Source organism: Tinamus guttatus, unplaced genomic scaffold, assembly GCF_059628265.1.
Source record: "Tinamus guttatus ecotype Peru unplaced genomic scaffold, ASM5962826v1 Tinamus_guttatus_pri_ptg000488l, whole genome shotgun sequence".
Taxonomy (NCBI): domain Eukaryota; kingdom Metazoa; phylum Chordata; class Aves; order Tinamiformes; family Tinamidae; genus Tinamus; species Tinamus guttatus.
In genome coordinates this window covers 692468-714567 of record NW_028289022.1, presented here as the reverse complement: position 1 = coordinate 714567, position 22100 = coordinate 692468, and the positions used below count along the sequence as shown (strand labels likewise).

Genomic DNA, 22100 nt, shown 5'->3' with positions numbered 1-22100 from the left:
GATAGTTGGCTAGTAAAAACTTCAGCATCACTATTCTATTTGCATTAAGCAGCACTATTCATTATTATTCCTAGCTCCTCTGACTTTGATTTCTGTATGTTACTAAAGACATGTAGAATTAGCTGTACAAAGCAGCCTTCACTTCAAAATGGCAGAATTGCAGAATAACAAAGGAATCTGAAGATAATAAAACATGAAGTCTTGCATCCCACAGAGAAAAGACAAGCTTCATAGACTAGCAAATACCTAACCAAAAACTCAGGAAAACTACTTCTTTTGATTATGGCTATTGCTCAAAACATCTCCAGCTGAACTCAGATGACAAACAGAATGCCTGGACACGGGACTGAAGAAAAATCCAAGCAAAATCCAAAATCTACTCATGCTAAAAACTGTCCCATCTCTAACATTATATGAAGCTCTACCTAAAAAAAAATGAAGATACACTCAAAGATCAGAGAAGGGCAACACGTACAGAAACTTACTCCAATTCTACAGGAATAGCTTACTCTTTAAAAATAGTTTCTACATCTGAAAAGATACATATACATATGTGTGTGCATATGTAAACATATACGCATAAATACACACAGCAGAAAGTATGAACAGATGCAAACAAACTCTTTGGCACAGGCAGGGGACAGAACTGAGTTTTGAAGTTCAGATTTTTTTTTCAACTTTTCCCTAAATCCCCTAACTCGCTTGAACCTTTCCAACACGAGGCAGATCTGGAAAGCAGAATGTGTCATTAAACAGCTTTTTCGAGTTTGTTTCCATCACCTAGCACCATATTAATACATTCACTCCATCATCTGACGTTCCTTTGGAAGTATTCACTTTTTCAGAAACCTTACTACCAACCTAGTCATCTCCCTGGGAATCTCTCTGGTGACAAAAAGGAAAGCAATTCCAACCAAGGATCAAACTTGATCATCAAAAAGCATGGAGTTTTTCTTGTACAACAGTTATGCATTGCCTGCACAATAAAGAACAACTGGTTCAGACATACAGTGAGGTTAAAATCTACCAAGGTAGATAATGCAAAGGGTCATCTTGGCTTCCTGTCACCTACAATTCACAACAGGCCATCAACAGGCTTAGCACTAGAGGCCCATCAATTCATGCTGCTGGAAGTAGGATTTCCTGCATTTCCTGAGTGACTAGAAAAGAATCCGCATTGAAACACATGGATGGTGATGCCTCACAGCATGGCATAAGAATATCAGTGGCTGGACCACAAGTACTTGCAGCTTACCTCAGCTAGAACTCAGGTTTCAGGGGAATTCTAGCAAGTCACACTCAGAATTATTCAAATAGTAAGTAAGAGCACTTTCCTGCTGTGTCTTACCAACAAGACTGAATAAAAACCTGGCTGTGTCTCCCACTGCTTTAGTTGTTCTTCAGCTGGTTTCAGCACGGCTGTATCTTGACTAGTAGCTTGGGTCAAGACTCGCAGAACAATAGTGCTGGCACTATTGAGATCCATGAAAGTCTGAAAACATTTTAAAAGGGAGGAAACAATAATTAGAGCAAATATTAAAAAGTTAAATCCTGTGAAATGATACATTGACCCTATTCCTGCAAAGAACATAAAACCAAGTGCACTTGATGAACTTACAAAATCTGTTCCTTTCCCCCAGAAAAAACATAGACATATTTTCATTCACATTATTTAAATATTCCATGCTAATTTTTCATTAGATTACACAGTGCAAGATAGGATAGCACACCCACTCATAGACACTGTTAGGGTAGAGCTGTGAGAGTCATTAAACTATTTTGCTCTCAGAGGTTTCTCAGCAGAAAAAGCAAGCAAGAAGCCTATCATTACAGGAGCCTTTACTAAATTGGAGGAATTCCAAAAAATAATTTGATTCTGCTTTTAAATTGGTTAGTTCTCCTGTGAGACACAGCAGACGGAGCAAAACTGCAAGGAACTACAACTTCAGCTGAAAACATGGCAAATCATGGGATTATCTGAAAAGGGAGAGGAGCAGAGTATCAATAGTTTTGCATTTTTCCCAAAAAGAGAAACTGGTCATTTCAGATAAATATGTAAATTTGTGCTATAGAAATTATCTATTTTAAAGAGGACAACCTGCAATGTTTCAGAATTATTCCTAAAACAAATTGAATTTTCTTAACATATTTATAGCTTTATCTATTTCAGCATACAAAAATGTTAATTCAGATGAACTGAGAATGACAAATGCCTATTTTCCCAACATAAACATGTTCTTACACTCTAAACACATAACTAAACATTGCTCTCCAGATGACACGCAACAGATATTACATTTATCAGTACTGCAGAAACAGCATCATGGCAAACGGAAAAGTATATATTAATAACCATGAAGTTTGACAATAAACAAAACTTTTTCTTTGTAAACTTGGCATAAGTTTGTGTAAGATCTATGTTAAATGTTAAACAAACTATTTCTTCACTTTAAGTTTTCTAAATAAACAACTAAGTAAGCTTAGTTCTATTCTACAAACAGGCCCAGAGATTCGTTTCTGTTTACTAGTAAAGAAGTTAGTTTGTCTTTCCAACTTGCACTTAAAAAAAAATTCAAGTTGGAAAATTTTCAGGGTGATAAGGAAATCAAACAATTTAAACCTGATTCCCATAAAAATACAACATTTCGGTTTCTTTGTTTTTAAGAGGGAAAGAAAAAAAAAAACACAATCATCACCAGAATAAAACAAACAACCAAGCCCGACCACACACACCATCCTAACATCAAAACAAGCTGCAAGATGAAAACTATGATCAGCAGCCCCACACAATTTTAAAACACACAAAACTCATGATACTTAAAGTCCCTAATCGTCTGCAACAAAATTGATTAAATATTGAAGCTTCTAAAATTAAAAGAAAAAGGACAAGACTGTATATTCAAACCTACTAGCTACTAAATAGTAGTAATAATGGCAATAATTTAAATGCCAAGTAATTCAACCCTATCCTTGACTTCCTGATATATATTCACCTCTAAATTTTGTTGGAGAGTAAGAGTATATCTACCTTCAGTTTCTTCTGTCTTTTCTACTTGTATCAGTCATTCCTAACTTTAACAATTTGCAGATTCTCTAAATTTCTTAAAATGATGAAGCTTTTATAGAAATTTGAACATGCAATCTGAGTTTTCTTCTTAAGAAACTATTTTCCAAGAAACAAGAGATCATTTCAGACTATAAAGCCAAATTGAGACTGGTTTACCATATGGGGCAAATTATCTAGCAAGAAGCCAGGAAAATAAGTGAACTTGTAGTGATTCCATTAAGAACTTAGTATTGATTTCTTTTATTTCTCTTCAAAAGTCAAAGTTTCCTTTGCAAAGTTTTCCTTTGCATGAAACAAGATCTTACCAAGTATCATTCTGAAGCACTTTTTTTTTTTTTTATAAAAAGAACACAGACCATCAGTCCTAATTACTAGATGAAACCTCAAGAAGAGATCTTCCAAAAGTCAAGGCAAACCTCTAAACCATGTGTATGTGTCCAAAAAAAAAAGAAAGGGAAAAAGGAAGGGACACACACACACACACACAAAATAGTAACTTCAGCCTCAGATAAGTAGGTAATTTTAGGCCTTCAGCTAAACAGTGTTCTTCAAATAATGAGTTGCCATGTAAAAAAACTGCATAGATATCAACAGTGAATCAGCAGCACATACCAGATATTTGCTGAAGATCCATTTCAAGGACACGCTCATTTGAGAAAAAAACATGAATTATGGAACATTCATTAATGACTGATTTTACACCAAAAAAGACTCTGCTCGTCAGATGAGATTATTTCTCGGATACATTCCAAGCTGATGCAGGGAAAAAAAAAAAAAAAAGACCCTTTTTGTTTTGTTTTTTTTCTTTTTTGGTAGGGGTGGAAAGGGAAAAGCAGGGTTTTTTTGTGTGGGGAATGGTGTTGCTACTAAATATTTAGGTTGTCGATACACTAACCAAGCACGGTTCTCATCAGATGGCTTAAAAGTCAGCACAATACAAGCATGAAAACCATGAGAAAGTTTTTCATTATCTTATTTCAAAATAATCACCTGGCAGACCCAAGTCAACAGAAGTCAGAGAAAAACATACAAAGCTTTTCTTTCCCTCCTCCCCCCCATGCTTTTCATTTTTGAAAAAGCTCCTATTCTATGCAGACACTGCTCTAAGAACAGCCTTAACAGGTCAAAAAAAAAATGTTCAATGGGACTGACTGCAGTGCCCTGTCTCTTGGCAGGGACCTCAGTAGATACACAGGGAAGATCACCAGAACAGTGTAGTCTTTTTAGTGAGATTTCCAAAGAACACTCTCCCATTCTCCACAAAGCTGTTGTTCAAGGACTTCCTAATAAGCATGGCATTTAAATTTAATGAACTTCAATAGATCTAATCTTCCATAAACGCCTGGAGATCTGCGAGACTCAGCTGGACAAGCTATGCCTGACCTCACCTCATGGTGACAACAACAGTCCTGCTCCGAAAGGAGGCCAAACTGCATGTGTCTAGGGGCACTTGAAAGCTGCTGCAGCTCTGAGTTTCCCAGACTCTTCATAGATGGCAGGATAACATGGGGGATATTAAAGCTAGGATGTAGTGAAAGTTATGGTATTAACTGTCTCTTATACAAGCACGTATCAGAGGCAGTAAGTAATACTCAAAGCCAATGTGTTGAAACTTAAGAAAAAAAGAACTGACCTATGTTGCAGCTTGTGAAGGAACGAACTTCAGTGTATTGAATCAAAGACAGAAGTCCCGAGTCAAACATCAAAGTCCTGAATCAAACATCAAAATCAAAGTCAAAATCCCTTTACTAAACATAAGATGAAATTTATATACTGTACTGTTCCAGAATAAAACAGTAATCTAAAGTCTTATACTAAAACTATCCAACCAGCTCTCGGTCACATAGCAGCCAGTTGCTTTTACTCCTTGTCTGCTGAAAGAACACCTGCACTGCCATCCTTGAAGCTCGTCATCTACTAACAAAACATACCAGACTACTATTCTCATGACAGGCCTCCACAGACCTAAGTCTTTCCTACTGCTCAATCTTCCTGTGACACTGTTCTGCTAACAAGTGACTGGTTTGTTCAGCTACCTTCCCATTCACTTTCGGAGGAAAAAAAAACTAAACATATATATAAAAATTAATTAAATCAATAAAATTAAAATGTATTCCAAAGCACAATTCCAGACAGAAGTATTGTAGCTGAATGACTCGCGTACTCTTGAGCTGTACTCCAGACACATGGTAAAGACTAGGCCTTCTGTGCCCGGATTAACTCAATTGAAAACGGATTCCTGATCATTCAGGTCAGTGTCTCCCAGGAATGAGACATGACAATCGTTTGATCCCACCTGAGTTTGACTACAGCATGTGCCTCAGCCTCACAAGTGGAAGAGTCTAGTCACACCCAGATTCCAGCATTCAAAACAACCACCGTTCTCTGTTTTTTCACGCTGGATGACTTAAGGTGGGAGTTTTAATTGAATCTATTTTAAAGAAGACAAGAAAAGCAACATTTCCATTCTAAAGAGTCACAGGAACCACTTCTGGGTCCCCTCCTGAGCAAACAAGTAGCACACGCATTAGTTTTCCTTCCAACACTCACATGACACATTAGCAACACTTTTCGGGATATTGCCCATTTCAGGAACAGATGCCAGTCATTCCATCTCGATCAGCCTTCTTATATGAGCCTGTTCTCCAACACAGTATCAGTTACGCCATATCTTAGCATTCCTATTGGTCAGCTGAAGCAAACAAACAAAAAAATCTACTGGTATGCCGACTATTCAAGGGACTACCACTACCACTGTCAGCTGAGACTTTTCCATAACAACAGATTGACTTCTCCTACCTTTAATGTAAAAAGCTCTTTACTCTTTACCCAAACTAAGTCATACAGAGAAAAATGAAGGTGTCTAAGGAAGACACCTTTGTGTCCCCCGCACAAACCCCGCATGGTTTGTGTCCATATTGCTACTGACATTGAGATCTAATGGGGGACTCCTAACAAAAACCCTAAGGGAAGCAAAAGTCATTGCAAAATTACAGTAACATCACTCCTGAAGGATTTGCTTAGACATTTGCTTAGCTTCTGAGCTTAGAGCTCAGAAGAAGTTCCATCACAGGATTCAGCATTCATAACAGAAAGAGAAAGCCAAACGCTTCCACAAAGACAATGAAAAATGTATTTTAAATGTTTGCAAGTAATATCACAGAATGGCAAGTTTCACAAAATTAATCTTATAGCTTTGACTTCGTCATACCTCAGCTCATACTGTTAAAGGCACACTCTTTATGATACACTTTAAAGAGTACTACATGTAGGGTTTGAGTAGCAGGAACCTTTCTTGCTTTGTGCATATGGTAAAAAATACGTTTCCATATAATGACAGAAGGAAAGAATAAGACGGAAGAGCAAGTAGACTGAGATGAAAAAGACCAGCCATCAAATATCCAGAAATCAGAACTTGTAAGGAACATGCTACTTATAAAGGCTGAAATCCTCTTACACATTAGAGATATCAATCTGAAAGGCGGGCCAAAGCCCTGCAGACACCCCCTGAGCTATCAAGCAGTGATGCACGAAGGGGCACACGCTGGAAGCGATGCCAGCGCTGTGTGCAGGGCCACGTCCTTACGCAACACGCACGTGCCCATCACTGAGATGACTCGAAATGAAGAAATAACTCACTGCTGCCGCGCTGACCCTCCCTGGGCTCTGGAGGTGGCCGCCTTCCCGTGAGGCCTCGACGGCGGTTCTCCAAAACCCTGCAGGTAGAGAAGAGCCGCGTTTAAGGCAGGAGCAGGGATTGCTCCTCGCCAGCGCCGCAAACCCGCGCTCTCCGGGCGAACGGGGCCGCTCCCGCCTCGCTGCCTGCGACGCCTCCCGCGGGCCGGGCATCGCGTCAGGGCGAGGAGCGCCGGGGCACCGGGCAAGAGCCGCACCGCGCGCCGCCTCGGCAGCCCCCTCCTCCGCGCCCTCCCCAGCCGCTCCCGGCCGCAGGGGGGACACGCACCCCGGAGCGGAGCGCTGTGCAGCGAGCCGAATCAGGCCGGGTCGGGCCGCCCGGACGGAGCCGAGCCGAGCCGAGCCGAGCCGGACCGGACCGGGCCGGGTGGAGCACAACCCCCGCCCCTGCCGAAGCGCACGCCACGAGCGGCACCGCACCCCGCCCCCGCAGGCGCCGCCCTGACGTCATCACCGCCGCGACGCGCGGCCGGCGCTCCCCGCATGCGCGCCGGGGAGGGGCGGGGCTCCCGGTGGCTCCGTGTTGCGTTCGTTCCGAAACGCGCGGGAAGGGGGAGTGGGGCCGGAGAGCGGCGGTGCCCGAAACCATCGGGTTAACCCAGCCAGCTTAACCGGCGGCGGAGCAAGGGCCGGTCAAGGTCCGCCTGCCCTTGAGCACTAGGTTAAATCATTTAGCACATCAATACATTCCATGTGTTTGTTGTAAGACGAGAGGGGAATCGTTCGTAGGAGAGCAGCTGCTTTCCCAGCGGGCGCCCCGCTCGCTGTCCGTGCCGGTTCCCGGTCCCACGGGGATCCCGTGGGCGCCCGGCGCCGCCGGCCCCGGCCACGCCCCCCGTGACGCGAGATGGCGGCGCCGCCGCGGTGCACGCCGGGAGCGGTAGTCCCGCGCGCGGCTCGCGTGGCGCCCGCCATGGCCAAGGCGCGCGCGGAGAGGCGCCCGCGGCAGGAGCGCCGCGCGGCAGCCAGCAGCGGCAGCGGTGAGTGCGGGCGGCCCCGCCGCAGCCTCGGCTCCCCGCGGCGGCTCCGGGGCCGGGCTGCGGCGGCACCGCGAGGCCGGGAGCGACGGCGCGCGCGGCGGCTGCGGGGCCACGAGCGCCCGCTCTGCGCGTGCCGGCCCGGCCGCGGTCTCCGCCGTGTGACACGGAGCTGCTTGTGCCCCTCTAGGGCTTCTCTTCAACACCGGAGCCGGGCAGCACATCCTGAAAAACCCCCTCGTCGTCAACAGCATCATCGAGAAGGTGGGTGGCGGCTGCCCAGCGCCGCAGCGGGGCTCCGGACCTCGCCGTTAAAACACTTCCCCTCGTGTGAAAGTAACTGTGGGAGGGCGCGTTTGCTGTGGAAGGGCTCGGTGCTCAGCCCAGGGCATTCGCGTTTGTGGTATTTCCGTCGTTTCCTCCTCTAAGTGACGCTTTCACACTGCTGTTAGCTGAATGAAGCCTTTTATTGAACTGCATATATGTTTCATTTTAAAATTAAGCGATTGCTCAGAATCAGCTCTGGAAAAAATAGTGAAATGCCGCTTGTTCCTAGGCTGCCTTACGACGTACGGATGTCATTCTGGAAGTAGGCCCTGGAACTGGTAACCTGACAGTGAAAATGCTAGAGAAAGTAAAAAAAGTAAGTGTGGTATCCCCACTCCCCCCACTCACCTTCCCCTTGACATGTCGAAAACAACAGTGTGGCCTAAAGTATCAGCAAACAAGAGGCTGCTCTGTGACCTGAATTAAAGAAGCGGAATACATCTTTTTTTTTTTTTTTCCCGTAAAACCTCCAAGGAATTTCTGACCATCATGTAATAACATATCACTTTGCCAAATTGTATTGCTATTGCCTATCTACATGATAAGCCTTATATCCTTTGTGCTGGGGAAAGTGCATAGCCTCAGAGGAGATATATAAGAATTATTTATTTTTTTAGCAATACTTATCCACAGTTTTTTGCAACTGAAGTCCTTATCCTGTTAGAAGCTATTTGTGTAGAAAATTGCAAATTTATACTTTGCTTTCAGGTTATAGCCTGTGAAATTGACCCTAGACTTGTGGGTGAACTTCAGAAGAGAGTGCAGGGCACGTAAGTACCAGCAGGGGAACGGGAGAGCCAGCGTGCAAAGCAGCAGAGCTGCCTTGGCGAGGACCGTCGGCATGAAACCACCGTGTGTTTTTCCCACAGGTGTCTGGCAAACAAACTGGAAATCAAGGTTGGAGATGTTTTGAAAACAGATTTACCATTCTTTGATGCATGTGTAGCTAACTTGCCTTATCAGGTACAGAAAAAACAATCTGAGCATGGCACTTTTCTATAACTGCTCAGAAAGCGTACTAATGATATTATTCTTTTCCTCAGATTTCTTCGCCTTTTGTTTTCAAGTTGTTGCTTCACAGACCTTTCTTCAGGTATGTGGAAAATAGATCCCTGGCCTTTCTAACACAAAATATTAACTTTGCAAATAATCCCAAATCTCGTATGCGAGTTGCCAACACTTGGAAATTAGTTTTTTGAAGTGTTAAAAGAATTTAGTCTTGGCATTAGTGAGTTGTCCAGCTGATGAAAATAGTGTTTGCATCTGTTCATACTATTATTGTAACTGTTATTCCATGAATAAACAGGGCCTCTAGCATTTCAGATGCATTTCTACCTTCCTGCTTCTGTAAGGGGGTAAAGTTGAAGCTGTAAGAGTTCATATTGTCTAATTTATTAAAAATATAATTGACTAGGTGCTAGTGTGTGTTGTTCACTATGTCATCAGTTCTTGCTTTCTCTCACTGAACTCCTAATTTAACTAATGATACTGAGGTGATTAAGACAGTATGCCTGTATGCTAGACTTTCATTTGTTGAGGGGAAATCTGTGTCTTTATCTGTGTCTTTAGGGAACTCTTTAGCCTTAAAAGCTGAGAAGATTTTGAATTGCTCTTTTCTGTCATTCTTAGGTGTGCGATACTTATGTTTCAAAGAGAATTTGCACTTCGTTTGGTTGCAAAACCGGGGACTAAACTCTACTGCAGACTCTCTATTAATACTCAGTTATTAGCTCGTGTGGATCATCTGATGAAGGTTCGTTGTTCTATGTTAGCTACCAGTTATCAAAAGGAAAAGAAGTTGATTTTAAGAATGTGAGAATTTGCTGCTAACTTATACAACTGCGTAACTTCTCCTGATAACAGGTTGGAAAGAACAACTTCAGGCCCCCTCCTAAAGTTGAATCCAGTGTTGTCAGGATAGAGCCAAAGAACCCACCACCACCTATCAACTTTCAGGTGAGCATCATATATTCACCATATCCAGTAAAAGGAGCAGTAGTTACTTTGTTTTTCATTTCATTTCTTACTTCTGTGGATAATGTATTTTTTCCTCTACTTCTCTTTGCACAAGGCAGCACTGCCTTCTTATTGGTTAAAAGGGTATTTTCTGAAAAATATCATTTTATTTGTATTATTGTTACGAAATTGCCAGTAGTGTTTATTCTGAGCTTTTTGTTGCAGCTCTTTATTCCTTTTAGTAAATAGCATATGCTTCTGAATTTCAGGAATGGGATGGTCTGGTAAGGATAGCCTTTGTTAGGAAAAACAAGACACTGTCCGCAGCATTCAAGTAAGTAAATTCTATTAGAGAGCAGCTTTTCAAAGTTTCCAAGTCTGTCCAGCTAACTACTACTTTCTTGCAAATGCCTGCTAATGTTGCACTGGTATGAAAGCAGTTCTGATCATAGAAGCTTGTAATGCAGATCCTGGAACAGTCTGAGATAAAAAATAATGGAGAATTTATACTGATGTTAGAAACTCTCCTCAAGTGAGACCTTTAGAAAAAAATCTCTTTGAGGCAGCCGTTTCAAATAAACAGCTCTGTGTAGTCAGTGCAATTTCTTTTTATAGTGAAGACTGACAACCACTCAAGTCAAAAGAACCAGTTAAAAATCAATACGGTATTTAACTGAATTGCATTTCTTTCAGATCAAGTGCAGTAGAGCAGTTGTTGGATCATAATTACCGAATTCATTGTTCCTTACATAATACAGTAAGTGCCTTTTTAATGCACTAAATTGTATTCCTGTGCAGTGTGACCTAAGCACAAATATTTATTTAAAAAGAAATGCTAAATCCTCGCTAAAAGATTGTCAGGCAGAGAGGAAACTAACTGTTCTTCAAAGAAAAATCGAGTTTTCCTAAAATGTAATGAGGAAATAAAAAACATATATTGTTGATATATTGTTTGGCCACAGTGTTGGTGGTTATTTCACAGTGAATTAGTTGAGGTGTAAAGTCCAGACACATGTATCCATTCTGGGAAGGGCAATGGAGAGGATAACGGGGCAGAGGAGAGAGAAACTTAATGAAATTATCTTGAAACTTGAAACAAAAACTCTTTGAAAAGCAGGAAAAGAATGGAAAAATTAAACTAATTTTAACCTTCTTATACTATGAATGAAAAGCTAACTTGTATCTTATTTGCTATTGACAGGAAATACCAGAAAATTTCAAAATTGCAGAGAAAATCCAGACAGTCTTAAAAAATACAGGTTACTCTGAAAAACGTGCCCGTTCAATGGATATAGATGACTTTATTAGGTAAACCTATTCTCTTTATTCCTTTCTTTAAAGCTTCTTCAAGTTCTACCTGTATCTGTACTTGCATGGAACAGATTCCTACTGTGTTATGTAGGAATAGCACTAGCTCGGAATACCACATACTTCCTGCTTCTAGTCCTGAACATGAAGCAACAGTTAAACCGTATATATAAACCCTATGTATAGAAATCCTATACATATATATGTAAGTATATATATATAAAAGTATTTATCTTTATGTAAGTATATTATTAACTGCTTGTGAGAAGCAACTATTGTAAGATCTCTACTTTTAAGATTGATGTGCTAGACACATCTACATCTAAAAATGTTTCTAATAACAAAGTCGGTTATTATAAATTTCCCTAGTGATTTGCTACTCTTTCTGTCTTGAGGATTAGACCTTATTCTACAGTACAATCTGGAAGTGTTAGTTATGTAATTAACTGCTATATTGTGGCTTCCTTATGGTCAGTTCATTTAGCTGGCCATAGTAATCATCTTCTAATTCAGGATAAAATTCCCAGCTGTTCCTCAGTGTAACAATTAGCACAGTTACTGTTCTTTCAGGAAATACAGTAAATTTGCTGGGCTGAAGTTGCCTTCTGACAATTCTTCATAGCAGCCGAAGAGCAACACTAGATTTTATGACTGTTTCCTTTCTTTGTCCTATGTTCTTTACTAGAATGGCTTGGAAATTGTCTGAAGAATAAATTAGTAGAAACATGCAACATAGAATCATAGAATAGAATAATAGAATCGTTAAGGTTGGAAGGGACCTCTAGAGCTCAGTCCAGCCTCCCTGCTCCAGCAGGGACACATGGCCCAGGGTGGCGTCCAGGCAGGTTTGGAAGATCTCCAGAGAAGGAGACTCCACAACCTCTCTGGGCAGCCTGTTCCAGTGCTCTGTCACCCTCACTGTCAAGAATTTTTTCCTTAAGTTCCTGTGGAACTTTTGATGCTTCAGTTTCTGGCCGTTTCCTCTAGTTCTGTTGGCAGCCACCACTGAAAAGAAGCTGGCCCGTCCTCCTTGCTCCCTCCCTTGAGGTATTTACAGACAGTGATAACTTTTTTTTTTTTTTTTTTTCATCTCCAGACTTCTTCATGGCTTCAATGCAGAAGGCATCCATTTCTCATAAGTCGTCTCAGAAGAATGAGCGATACTCAGTATTTTGTCATCAAAGTCTTCCTGAAGCTAGAATGACTGCACTGGCACAACATATCTTCACAAAAGCAACAACTATAGCGTGCATATTCTAGGTCTTTTTAAGAACATTACATACAATTTTATCACAGGTAACAGGAAGAAGCTGCCACTCCATCTTTTAAATGCATTAAATATTTTCAAGACCAAAGTGAGGTGTTGGACATCCCTGTAATTCCAGATTTTTAAATATATCCCACTGACATATGGATTAATGCTGCCATAACTGAGATCTGTGCTGTCTGTTCATGGTCTTCGTCTTTGTATATATCCTTGCAGTATAACTCTGAATTCAGATTTGGGCAACAAAAACAGATTTTTGGACATTTAATTTGTTTTTAAATATATTTAAACATTTTCTTTTGTTCTGAAATGCTCGTCTGTTCCCTTTGTCCTGCCGGGAATCCAGATCTGTTTAGAAATCTCAGTATTTGTTTTTCAGAAACAAGGGCATCTTCTGGGCTTATTTTTGGTTACATAAATGACTGAGGTTACGTAGAACTGCCCCTCTCCACTTCCTTCAGCCCTTCCTCGCTGCCATCAGACCGCTCTAGGAAGCAGCTGTAAAGTGCCAGCACACTGAGACATGGGTGGAAGTTTTCGTGTCAAGGAAAAAAAAATGGCCACTTGCATTGACAGTTGAGAAATCTACTCTGCTGTTCAAGAGAGTTTTAGCCTGGATCAGAGTTGTGGATGGTTTTTTGTTTGTTTGTTTGTTTTGGTGAGCCTCCAAGCAGTGCATTCTTGCATTTAATAAAAATACTCACTGAAGTATGTTAATAATTTGGATCATATATTTGTTACCAGGAGCATGGCAAGGATTACTCGGGAAGACTGCATTAACTCTATATAACACCCATTAAAAATACCACTTTATTTTATTATGATTTAGAAAAAGACCAACTCTTGTAACATGATGCCAAGACGAAGGCATGACCCTATACTAACTGAGTCATTTGTTTTTTATATATGGCAAATGTCTTTCCATAAATACAATAGTAAATGGAGAAGAGCCATTCAACTAGCAAAAAAAAACTTCTCCAAAATTAATTTCATTTTATTCAAATGAACTAGTGATGCAAGGAAGTATTCATTCTTCAGTGATTATTCAGCAGACACTCTGCAACAACGGCTTGGAAAACTGCTCATTTAATCTATAAGTTCATGATTATTTTCATGCTGTTTCCTTGCATAAAAGATGCATTTCTGACTGATGGTAAGTAGGCACCAATGCATGCCAAGACCTGTACAGAAGGGTCACATTGCAGACATGTGTCACACTTTTCATATCCTTTCAGACAGGAAACAACGTCTGCTCTTCTAAGTCCAGTTCAAGTAATTACAATGCATCACAGAAATGGGCCACAGGATTGAGTGCCATAAAAAGTCATACTAACTTTGTATCTGAATTCTTGCTGTTTCAAGGTTGGTGTTGACCTGATCGTTACAGCACTGGCCTGTTAACAAAGGCTGTTCCTTAACATCCCTCCTGCTAGACCCACAGGACTAGATATGTTATTTACAGAGATTAGTAAAAAGCTGCTGGACTCTTTAATTGCCTCTCTTCTGTCTCTCCTTGTCTGTGGCTGTTGGCCTGCACAGAGCTTTGAAGAGCAGCACAGTTATCCTTTCTCATGTTAGATCCCCATACAGCAACTTCAAAAAAAAAAAAAAAGTAAATAAATAAAAGCCTTGGCTATTCTAATTAACCTGTACTAGCACCTATGACCCAAAGTAGCTGCCTTCCACTTTCCCTCTCCCTGTTTTTCCCCCCTTTTACCTGTGATGAAGGCCGTTCTTGAACAAATGCTCAGAAGGATCAGTTATGTTTCACCAAGAGCTGCTGCAAAAGTCAGGTCAGGAAAAAGCTTCATGGAATTTCTTCCTAAACTACAGGCTTGCACAGAATGGTCATTTCCAAAAGTAATCATTCTGAAATCAGAGGCCTTTGAAATATTTTTCAAAACATAACTCAAACATATTCACAGAGTAAAACCCTTCCCAAAGCAAAATATAACTTGCATAGAAGTAAATTCTCATCTGATATTCATTTAATAGGTTTATTTATTAAACACATTTTGTAAAATCTACATTGTTATTTCAGTTTTAATGTTTACACACAAGAGGATTTTTTTTTCCACCATGATGCGACAAGAGCTTCCCATAGCTACCTTCCTATGGGAGATACAAACATTAAACACTACAAGAATTCCTGGCTCATTTAACTCTCTTTTTCATTGCCTTCTCTTTATTTCCCTCCAGCCTGGACCAGGCTTCTATTCCAAAAGTGATTTTTAAGCAGTTCCAAGGAAAGTCTGCTGATATGAACTCCTGGAAACACGGAGAACTCCTAGAGAGGTCTACAATTCTTCATTTGACAAGAAGTTCTTGCAGGAAATGTCAATCTTTCTTTTTTGGATATTGACTTGCAAAAATAACTAGAGTGCCACCACCTAGAAAGTGTTGATAACGCATGGCGCCATTTGTGAGAATTCAGGTACTTGTGGGATTTCTATTAGCACTAGGTAGAGGTATTGTGCAAATCCTCAAATGATGCCATTTCACCCCACTTTTCAGCTGCTGGCACTGCACAAAGGGAAAAACAGGTATTAGCTATTTTCTTTAAAGCAACAGAACTACTCAACTACCTGCAAACTACAGTTAATGTACATGTAAGTCTGTCATGCATCAAAAGCCAAATTTTAACAGTATGTAAGAGGGTACTATGTATTTGTTTAGCTGAATCCCCGATCTTTGACATATGTAGAGGTCAAGACTGCACCTTTATTCTGACAGCATTATCACACCATACCACATATTGTATATCTGCATTATCCTAAGATACAACTCTCCTCAGTACTTAAACATTACCCTTTCTTATACATCAACTAATTTATATTTGTGTTTTTGTTTTTACAGAGAAAATGTTAGAATTATATAGCCACTCTTTATGGTATTCAAATAAATCTAGATCCCAGATTTTTACAAGGAGGATGAAATGGGAGCTGTTTGTCCACTCCAACAGCTCTTGCGGTTCCTGTTCAAATGATATGGCACATCCTCTGAAATGAACTAGCCACAAAAAAAAAAAAAAAGTCTCCAAACACATTAAAAATGTACACACACTAAAGGCAATTTACATTGACAAATAAGGAATGTTGTTTATTAAGGCTGTGCTTCGTAAAGAGGATGTCCAGGGTTTAACTAGCCTTCATCAAGGCACAGAATGGGATGAGGTGAGCACAGCTGTCTGCAGAAGAGAAGTTATGTACAACCACTAGCGAGGTGTGCATGCACGCAAACACAATTTAAAACCGCACAGCTTTGTAACAAAACTGAACATAGTTGAAAGGAAATGCTGTGGCATTTTTAATGGCCACAGTTTTACTTCATTATTAAAAACGTGGCAAATATTTCCAAAACATAAAATTCACAATTTGAATAAATGAAATATTTTAAACAAAGTGCTTCACAGATCTGAACCCTGCATGGTTGTGCTGTCTGGTCTAGAAGCATTTTGTAGACATCATAGGAGCATTTCACACAAAACTGAAAATGTCACTCAGGTGAATAAGAAACAGGACATTTCCACAGACATTTCTAAAGTTTTTCACTTTCAAGTAGTTGAGTTCTTCCGGCCACTGGGTTTTGCAACAAATGTGTGCTACAGCAGTACGTGTTCGTCGATTCCTTTAGCAGCAAAGGCCCATTTCAAAGGGCACGTGGTGTTTTCAGAGTGATCTGTTTACTGGCCTGTTCCTCCTCTTGTAGGGCTGCCCGGAAAGATTTCACTTTATCTTTAACGAAAAAAAAAACAGAGAATGAGTACTGATGTGCTTACGCTCATCACAGATCCTGCAACGACACGCTGCTGCTCCACAGCCTGGCGTTACCACACAGCAAAGGACGTTCGCTCCTCCACACACACACAAGAAAAGGACTGAGATGGGCTTAAATTCAGTACTCACCACACAGGCAAGTTGCTTAGCAACTCAGTCCCTTCCCGGATGCTGCTCCTGTCTCTAGGCAGGATAGATTAGGAAGCTGCACAGTTGCATTCCCAATGTGTAACCACTTCACACTTACATTCTGCTTCAAACTTACAGTACATGGCTACTTCCTTCTCCCTCACAGCAGCTTCTAAACCGCCCTTAAAAGGCCTCCAAAGTTGTACTTAGGTCTACAATCAGCCACTCCTGTGCAGTCTAAAACCCCCAAATTTGATTCTCCAGTATTTTACCAGAACAGCATTCATGATTACATTTTTGAAGATATCCATCATAAACAGATAAATGTACCATTCCTTACAAGAGAATTGGAGAAACCTGAGGAAGGAAATATGGCATTCCTTTCCTATTTCTATTCCTCTCCTTCCCATTCCCCTGTAATAAGCTCAAGAATGTAAAAGCAGAAGCAAAATGAAGGAATCAATCATAACATGACAGGAATAGAAGCTGAAATATTCAGTGACCATTATGTGTCATGAACAGAGCACAAATGTTGCTGAGCAAACAGCAGTTTGCTTTGACTTAACAGTAGTTCTCTCCTGTTGAGCTGTGTATAACTGACCATAAAAAAGCAAGGTTCTCCTAAACTGCCTTTGCCTCCAGTGCCTTTTTTCAAAAGCAGTATCTAATAATTATTAAAGACCAAGGAGACAAATTGGTGTTTTGCCACTGCTGATATCTAAAATTGTCTTATTGAGGAGTAGAAATCATCATCTAGTTCAGAAAAATCAAAAGAAAGTACCTCCGCTTCTTTGCTAGAGTACACTGTGGGCAACACACCCTTAGAGGGTAAGCAAGCCATATCTGACTTGCTTGAAGTATTCTTCTAGCCTACAGGAGATAATCAAGCTTTTGTTTGGCTTTTTGTTGTTCTTGGAACCACATTATAAAGTACTTTAAAAGATAAAATCTTTGATTATACTCAAGGCCCTAAGTCCTAAACCCCTTCAATTTCACCAGTCTAGCATATGTCATCCAGAATATAAAATCAAAAAGGAAGACTCCCTATACCCCCATTCATTTGAATGAGGTACCAAGCTGACAAGATGATATTAAAAGATATGCTGAAGAGTCTCAAATTTGGATGCTAAAAAATATCTGTGATTTGTTTTCAGCAAGGAGAGGGTGACAAAAGACAGTCAGGAATACTGATGAGCCAAAAAGTATAATAACCAAGCAATTCAGGGCTTGACACAGCTCTAAATATGCAGACTGAACATGACAGCAGGCTCCCTGGTACACTTGAGTGCAAGGCAGAAGGAACTGGGAGTTCTGGAGTTCTTGCTACCTGTTCCTCACTGCTTTTTTGTTTTCTCACCTTTTTTTTTTTTTTTGCCTACATCCATACTTTATTTTGTAACAAAGCAAAGGAAAAAAGCTGTAGGATCAAGTGTGTACTTCCTGGAGGTAAAGCAGAGCCTCTTCCTTTAAACCACGATAAACTGAACAAACTTGCTCTTAGGCAGCAGAGCACAGGACAGCACATGTCCTTGCAGGACAGCAGGACGGTATAAAGGAAAATATAATGACACTCTTTTGCTATTAATGCACACAAAATTGATTAAAATCAGTCTACCTCGAAGTTCAGTCAGAATTTCAATTTTTTGCTCTAGAATTGCTTCAAGTTGGGTAGCATAAGAATCCACATCATAGTCTACTTCTTCTGTCATCTCAAGAAGAGCTTTTTCATCTTCCAACCATCTAATAGATTCCTAGACAAGAGTTAAAGTAAAAATAAATACACTGAGAAAGGTATGAATTTCAAAACAAACAGTTGAATTACTTCTTTTTCAAAGATGGCCGCACTTTTACTAGTCTAGTCACTACACTGTAACAGAAAAGGTGATAAAAGTGGAGAAAATAGGGGAGCGGGGAAGGTCTTGCAGCAAATAAGAATACAAGCAGGAGCTTAAAAAGCTTACAGACTAATGCAAAGCTATGATCAGGAGAACTGATTCTGTTAGAAATGCCTTGATTTAGAAAAAGAAAGCATCTGACAGAGTTCTATGCATGCTGAATCTGAAATACTGAAATTAATTCCTCCCCTCTGTGCTCAGGAGCCCAAGTAATATTAAAAGTATGATTTGTATGTTTAAAATGTATGTCTTTTGGCATTCAGGACAGGTGGAGTTCACATTGGTAGCCTAGTATTTATCTCATCTAATGTAAACACATACATCTAAGAATTAAAGAAAGGCAAGCATCTCTAGAACACTACCTTTAAGACATTTTTGTCACATTAGGAAGTGTCTGGTACAGCTCAGAGACCCCTTCAGCCATGCTGTGAACAAAGGGAGCTGAGCCTTGGACATGTTTCCTGCTGCTGACTGCTGTGAGGAGCTGCAGTCTCCAGCAGAAGGCCAGATGGACACAGACAAGCAGTAACATCAGACCCATGTAGCTTGTCTCCCAAATTTGTAACCATTAGGTTACAGCTGCAGCATATGGCACTGTCACACATTTACTTCAGGGCTAGTGACTACATCTACATCTGTTCTAAAATGTGTTATTTTTAGATGCCTTAAGTTAGATGTTAGTTAGTTACATGCCTTAATTGAGGAGATGTGCATATTCCCTACACAAGGTTTAAAGTTCTGCTGTTCACTTGCAGCAGACATCCCAAATGGACAGCCCACCTTAGGGCTCTAAGGCTGCACATAGAAGCAACTTGCATTCCCTTCTGGAGATAACTAATCCATATTTATTTTTATTACAACTTACTCTGCGAACGTAAAAGGATTCAAAGCACTAACCAGCATTGCCCTGTGTTTCCAGTACCTCTTCCACAGACCCTGACTAGCTGGGAGGAACCTTGAGAGGAAAGAGGAAACCTTTACTCCTATCTCTGAAGGGCAAGGGGACAGGCAGTTAGAAATACTGTTGTCTCTTCTAGGGAAACTTTGTATCCCAGAGGAAGATGATCATACTCTCAACAGAAATGGTGCTAATGGAAACATTTCTGTTAACTGCCCATTCAGCAAAGGAATATTGTCACAGATTAGACAGGGAAATTGGAAATTCAAGACCAATCTGAGAAAGCTCCTTGCAATTACAAAATATGGTCATTAATGTTTGAAAGAGGCTAAAAGAGAACATATCTCAGCGTCAAAGTAAAAAGTAGGAGCTTTTCTTATGTTACTTCTTATCATTTAGATAAGAAAATAAAAATAAAAGGAAAATTTTAGTAGATCTCTGGAATGACAGAAAAATAGGTTTTTCTTTCACCACCAATACAGAGAGTGATGTATATGGCTCTAAACTGGTTTCTTGTTTGATACAGTGGGCTTAGTGTAATAAAACAATTTAGAAATCTCTATTTGACTCCAATGGAATTATCAGATGTTATCCTGCATCTTGAGAATATGTACTTTTTTTGGAGAATCCTAAATTCCCGGGTCAACATAAAACAATTTGCCTCTTTTACCTGAAAGACAGCTCTGTGATCTTCAACAACTTGCTCCTCCATTTCTACCATCTGTGACACAGCTTCATGGAAACTAAACAACTGTGGAGAAACTTCCTCTTCCTAAAAACAATAGTTAAGTTTGTTACACTGAAAAGAACTTGGCTAAAGGAAACAGACTGAACATGTTGCATTCCGTCACAGAATATGAAAAGAAACACATGGAATTTGTCGAAGATAGACTTAGAAGTTTATATTTCTGACAAGAAAATTTTCAAAAATTAAGGGAGAAGGGAAGTAAGACCAAAATGCTAACAAAGTTTAATTTAATTCATATTCACTAAATTTTTCCAGTCATACACTCTAGTGAATACTGAAAAACTGGGAAATCTACATAAAGAAAACAAGTCAAAAAATGGAAGATGGAAGTCATAAGAGGAGAACAGTCATTTCTAGCAGGTTTTAGCATCTACAGAAAACTTGTCTGGTGTCAGGGCCCTTTTTTCTGCTGTTTTTTGAGAACAGAGAATTGCATTCAATACATTTCATGATATCAAAATGTATTTGTTTATTGGAAAATAAGTATAATAAACGTAAAGGGGAAAATAAAAAAAAGTAGCTGTTAATATGAGAAAAATGCAAAATACAGTATTATATACTGTGGCAACACACAGGACTTTTCTTTAGACATGAATAGTTAACAATCAAAGAGGAAAGGAGACAGTTTGCTGGAATTAAAGTTTTAGCAGGACAGCATGATTCTTTACATTATGCTTTTGATTTTTTGAAAAATATACCACACAGCTTAATCAAATTCTACTTGAACAAGGGAAAAGTATGATACAAAAGGCTATTTAGGTGGAAGGCTTGTCCAGTAGGAAGCCCTAAGAATCACACAGCATATTCTTAGAAAATAGAGCCCCAGAAGAAGAACTAGGTACTAAAATGAGAAACTCCATGGAGAGTTACTTGAGACAGTGAGAGAGGAAATAAGGTAGAATAGTAAAGATTTTCCTTTTTATCTTTGACTAGCATTTCCACAAACTGCATTTTAATTCTTGTTGAACATGAAAAGAATTAAGAATTAGAGCTGACAATGGTCTGCATGTGAAAAACGTCCTTCAGAGGATACCTCCCAGTCCCAGTCCCCCACTCATCCACCAGGAGGACATTTTGGGAACATGTCTGTGGCTTTTTCCCAGCCAAGGGGCTGGGGTTTCACTTCCACGAAAATTAGGATGTGGGGAAAGAAAAACCATGTACAGCTGCATTTCTAAATACAGAGAGGGGCAACTTGACTTGAAATGAGTGTTACATACACAGAAAATAATGTTCAAAAACATTTTAGTGGATAGCTTCCAAGGATACTTCTAACTTCTCTAATAAGCAATGAAGCTATACTGGAAATATGCAAACAAAACAATGTTCCTGCCTAGAGCAGACACTGTGTAGATGCTAAAAGTCCTAATCAAGAAAAAAGAAAGATGTAAAACATTTTTCTCTCACCCTCCAAGAAAACAGATTTTTCTATATTGGAATAAATACTATAACAGGAAAAGGTGAAGTGTCATGCTGTACTTATTAATGATATTGCTAATGGGCTATAAATACACATTCTTTTGGTGTGGTTCTGACACTGTATTTATAAACACCTCTTTATATGCAATTCTGTAAAATACTCACATTTTGTTCACAAAGCAGTTTGAGATCATCCCTCTGAGGAGAGCTTCCTACACCCCACTGCGTCTCTAAGTCATCCATCTGATTTGGAGCATGGTGTATAACTGGACGGACATCTCCGGCTGCACTAGGATCAACTGTCAGTTCCTTCACTCTGCAATCAGAAAATATTTCATTTTTAAATTAGTAACTTCCTTCACAAAATAGTCACAATGAAAAAAAAAAGAAAAAAAAAGTTCTTTGGGTTTGTATACTATTCACTTCATTTTCTAAGGATGATGATGTCAGCTTCATAAATTTAATGTACTTTCAATGCCAAAAAAAGGCTCCTAAAAACCACAGGCCATTGAATTTCAGCCAGGCGAATTAAAGCAAAAGGCAATTTTTGGTTAAAATTTTACTAGTTATGAACAAGTAAGAAGGGAAAAATCCCCAAATCTTCAATGTTAATAACTCTTCAACAAGCGAACAATAT

The 22100-nt window shown here is 40.0% G+C and overlaps 3 protein-coding genes across 4 annotated transcripts in view; 1 reads left to right on the top strand and 2 right to left on the bottom strand.

Moving 5' to 3' along the window:
- The window catches only part of IPO11 (importin 11), a 71054-nt gene extending 69551 nt beyond the window's left edge, over positions 1-1503 (bottom strand). Inside the window, exon 1 of the mRNA XM_088533163.1 lies at positions 1349-1503. Within this exon, the coding sequence (XP_088389289.1) occupies positions 1349-1486 (138 nt within the window). The 5' untranslated portion in view covers positions 1487-1503. The remainder of the gene's footprint in view (positions 1-1348) is intronic.
- A 6456-nt stretch (positions 1504-7959) lies between these two features.
- Positions 7960-12663, top strand: DIMT1 (DIM1 rRNA methyltransferase and ribosome maturation factor). Its single transcript, XM_010226472.2, has 11 exons — positions 7960-8004; positions 8297-8383; positions 8776-8837; positions 8937-9030; positions 9111-9160; positions 9697-9820; positions 9931-10023; positions 10293-10357; positions 10717-10780; positions 11225-11331; positions 12428-12663. The coding sequence occupies exons 2-11, from the start codon at positions 8363-8365 to the stop codon at positions 12468-12470; spliced, it is 723 nt and encodes a 240-aa protein (XP_010224774.2). The 5' UTR covers positions 7960-8004; positions 8297-8362; the 3' UTR covers positions 12471-12663.
- A 2770-nt stretch (positions 12664-15433) lies between these two features.
- KIF2A (kinesin family member 2A) overlaps positions 15434-22100 on the bottom strand; it is a 33928-nt gene continuing 27261 nt past the window's right edge. For both annotated transcript variants that reach the window (XM_088533161.1, XM_088533162.1), the window contains exons 17-20: positions 21629-21779; positions 19967-20068; positions 18119-18254; positions 15434-16332 (exon numbers count right to left, since the gene is read on the bottom strand). In XM_088533161.1, coding sequence (XP_088389287.1) covers positions 16247-16332; positions 18119-18254; positions 19967-20068; positions 21629-21779 — 475 coding nt within the window. In that variant the 3' untranslated portion in view covers positions 15434-16246. The remainder of the gene's footprint in view (positions 16333-18118; positions 18255-19966; positions 20069-21628; positions 21780-22100) is intronic.

Bases quoted from the DNA above. Each gene is read 5' to 3' on its own strand.
- DIMT1 (XM_010226472.2), top strand. From the start codon at position 8,363: ATGCTAGAGAAAGTAAAAAAA. The intron at 8,384-8,775 runs GTAAGTGTGGTA...CTTTGCTTTCAG, and splicing joins TGCTAGAGAAAGTAAAAAAA to GTTATAGCCTGTGAAATTGA. The intron at 9,161-9,696 runs GTATGTGGAAAA...TGTCATTCTTAG, and splicing joins CTTCACAGACCTTTCTTCAG to GTGTGCGATACTTATGTTTC.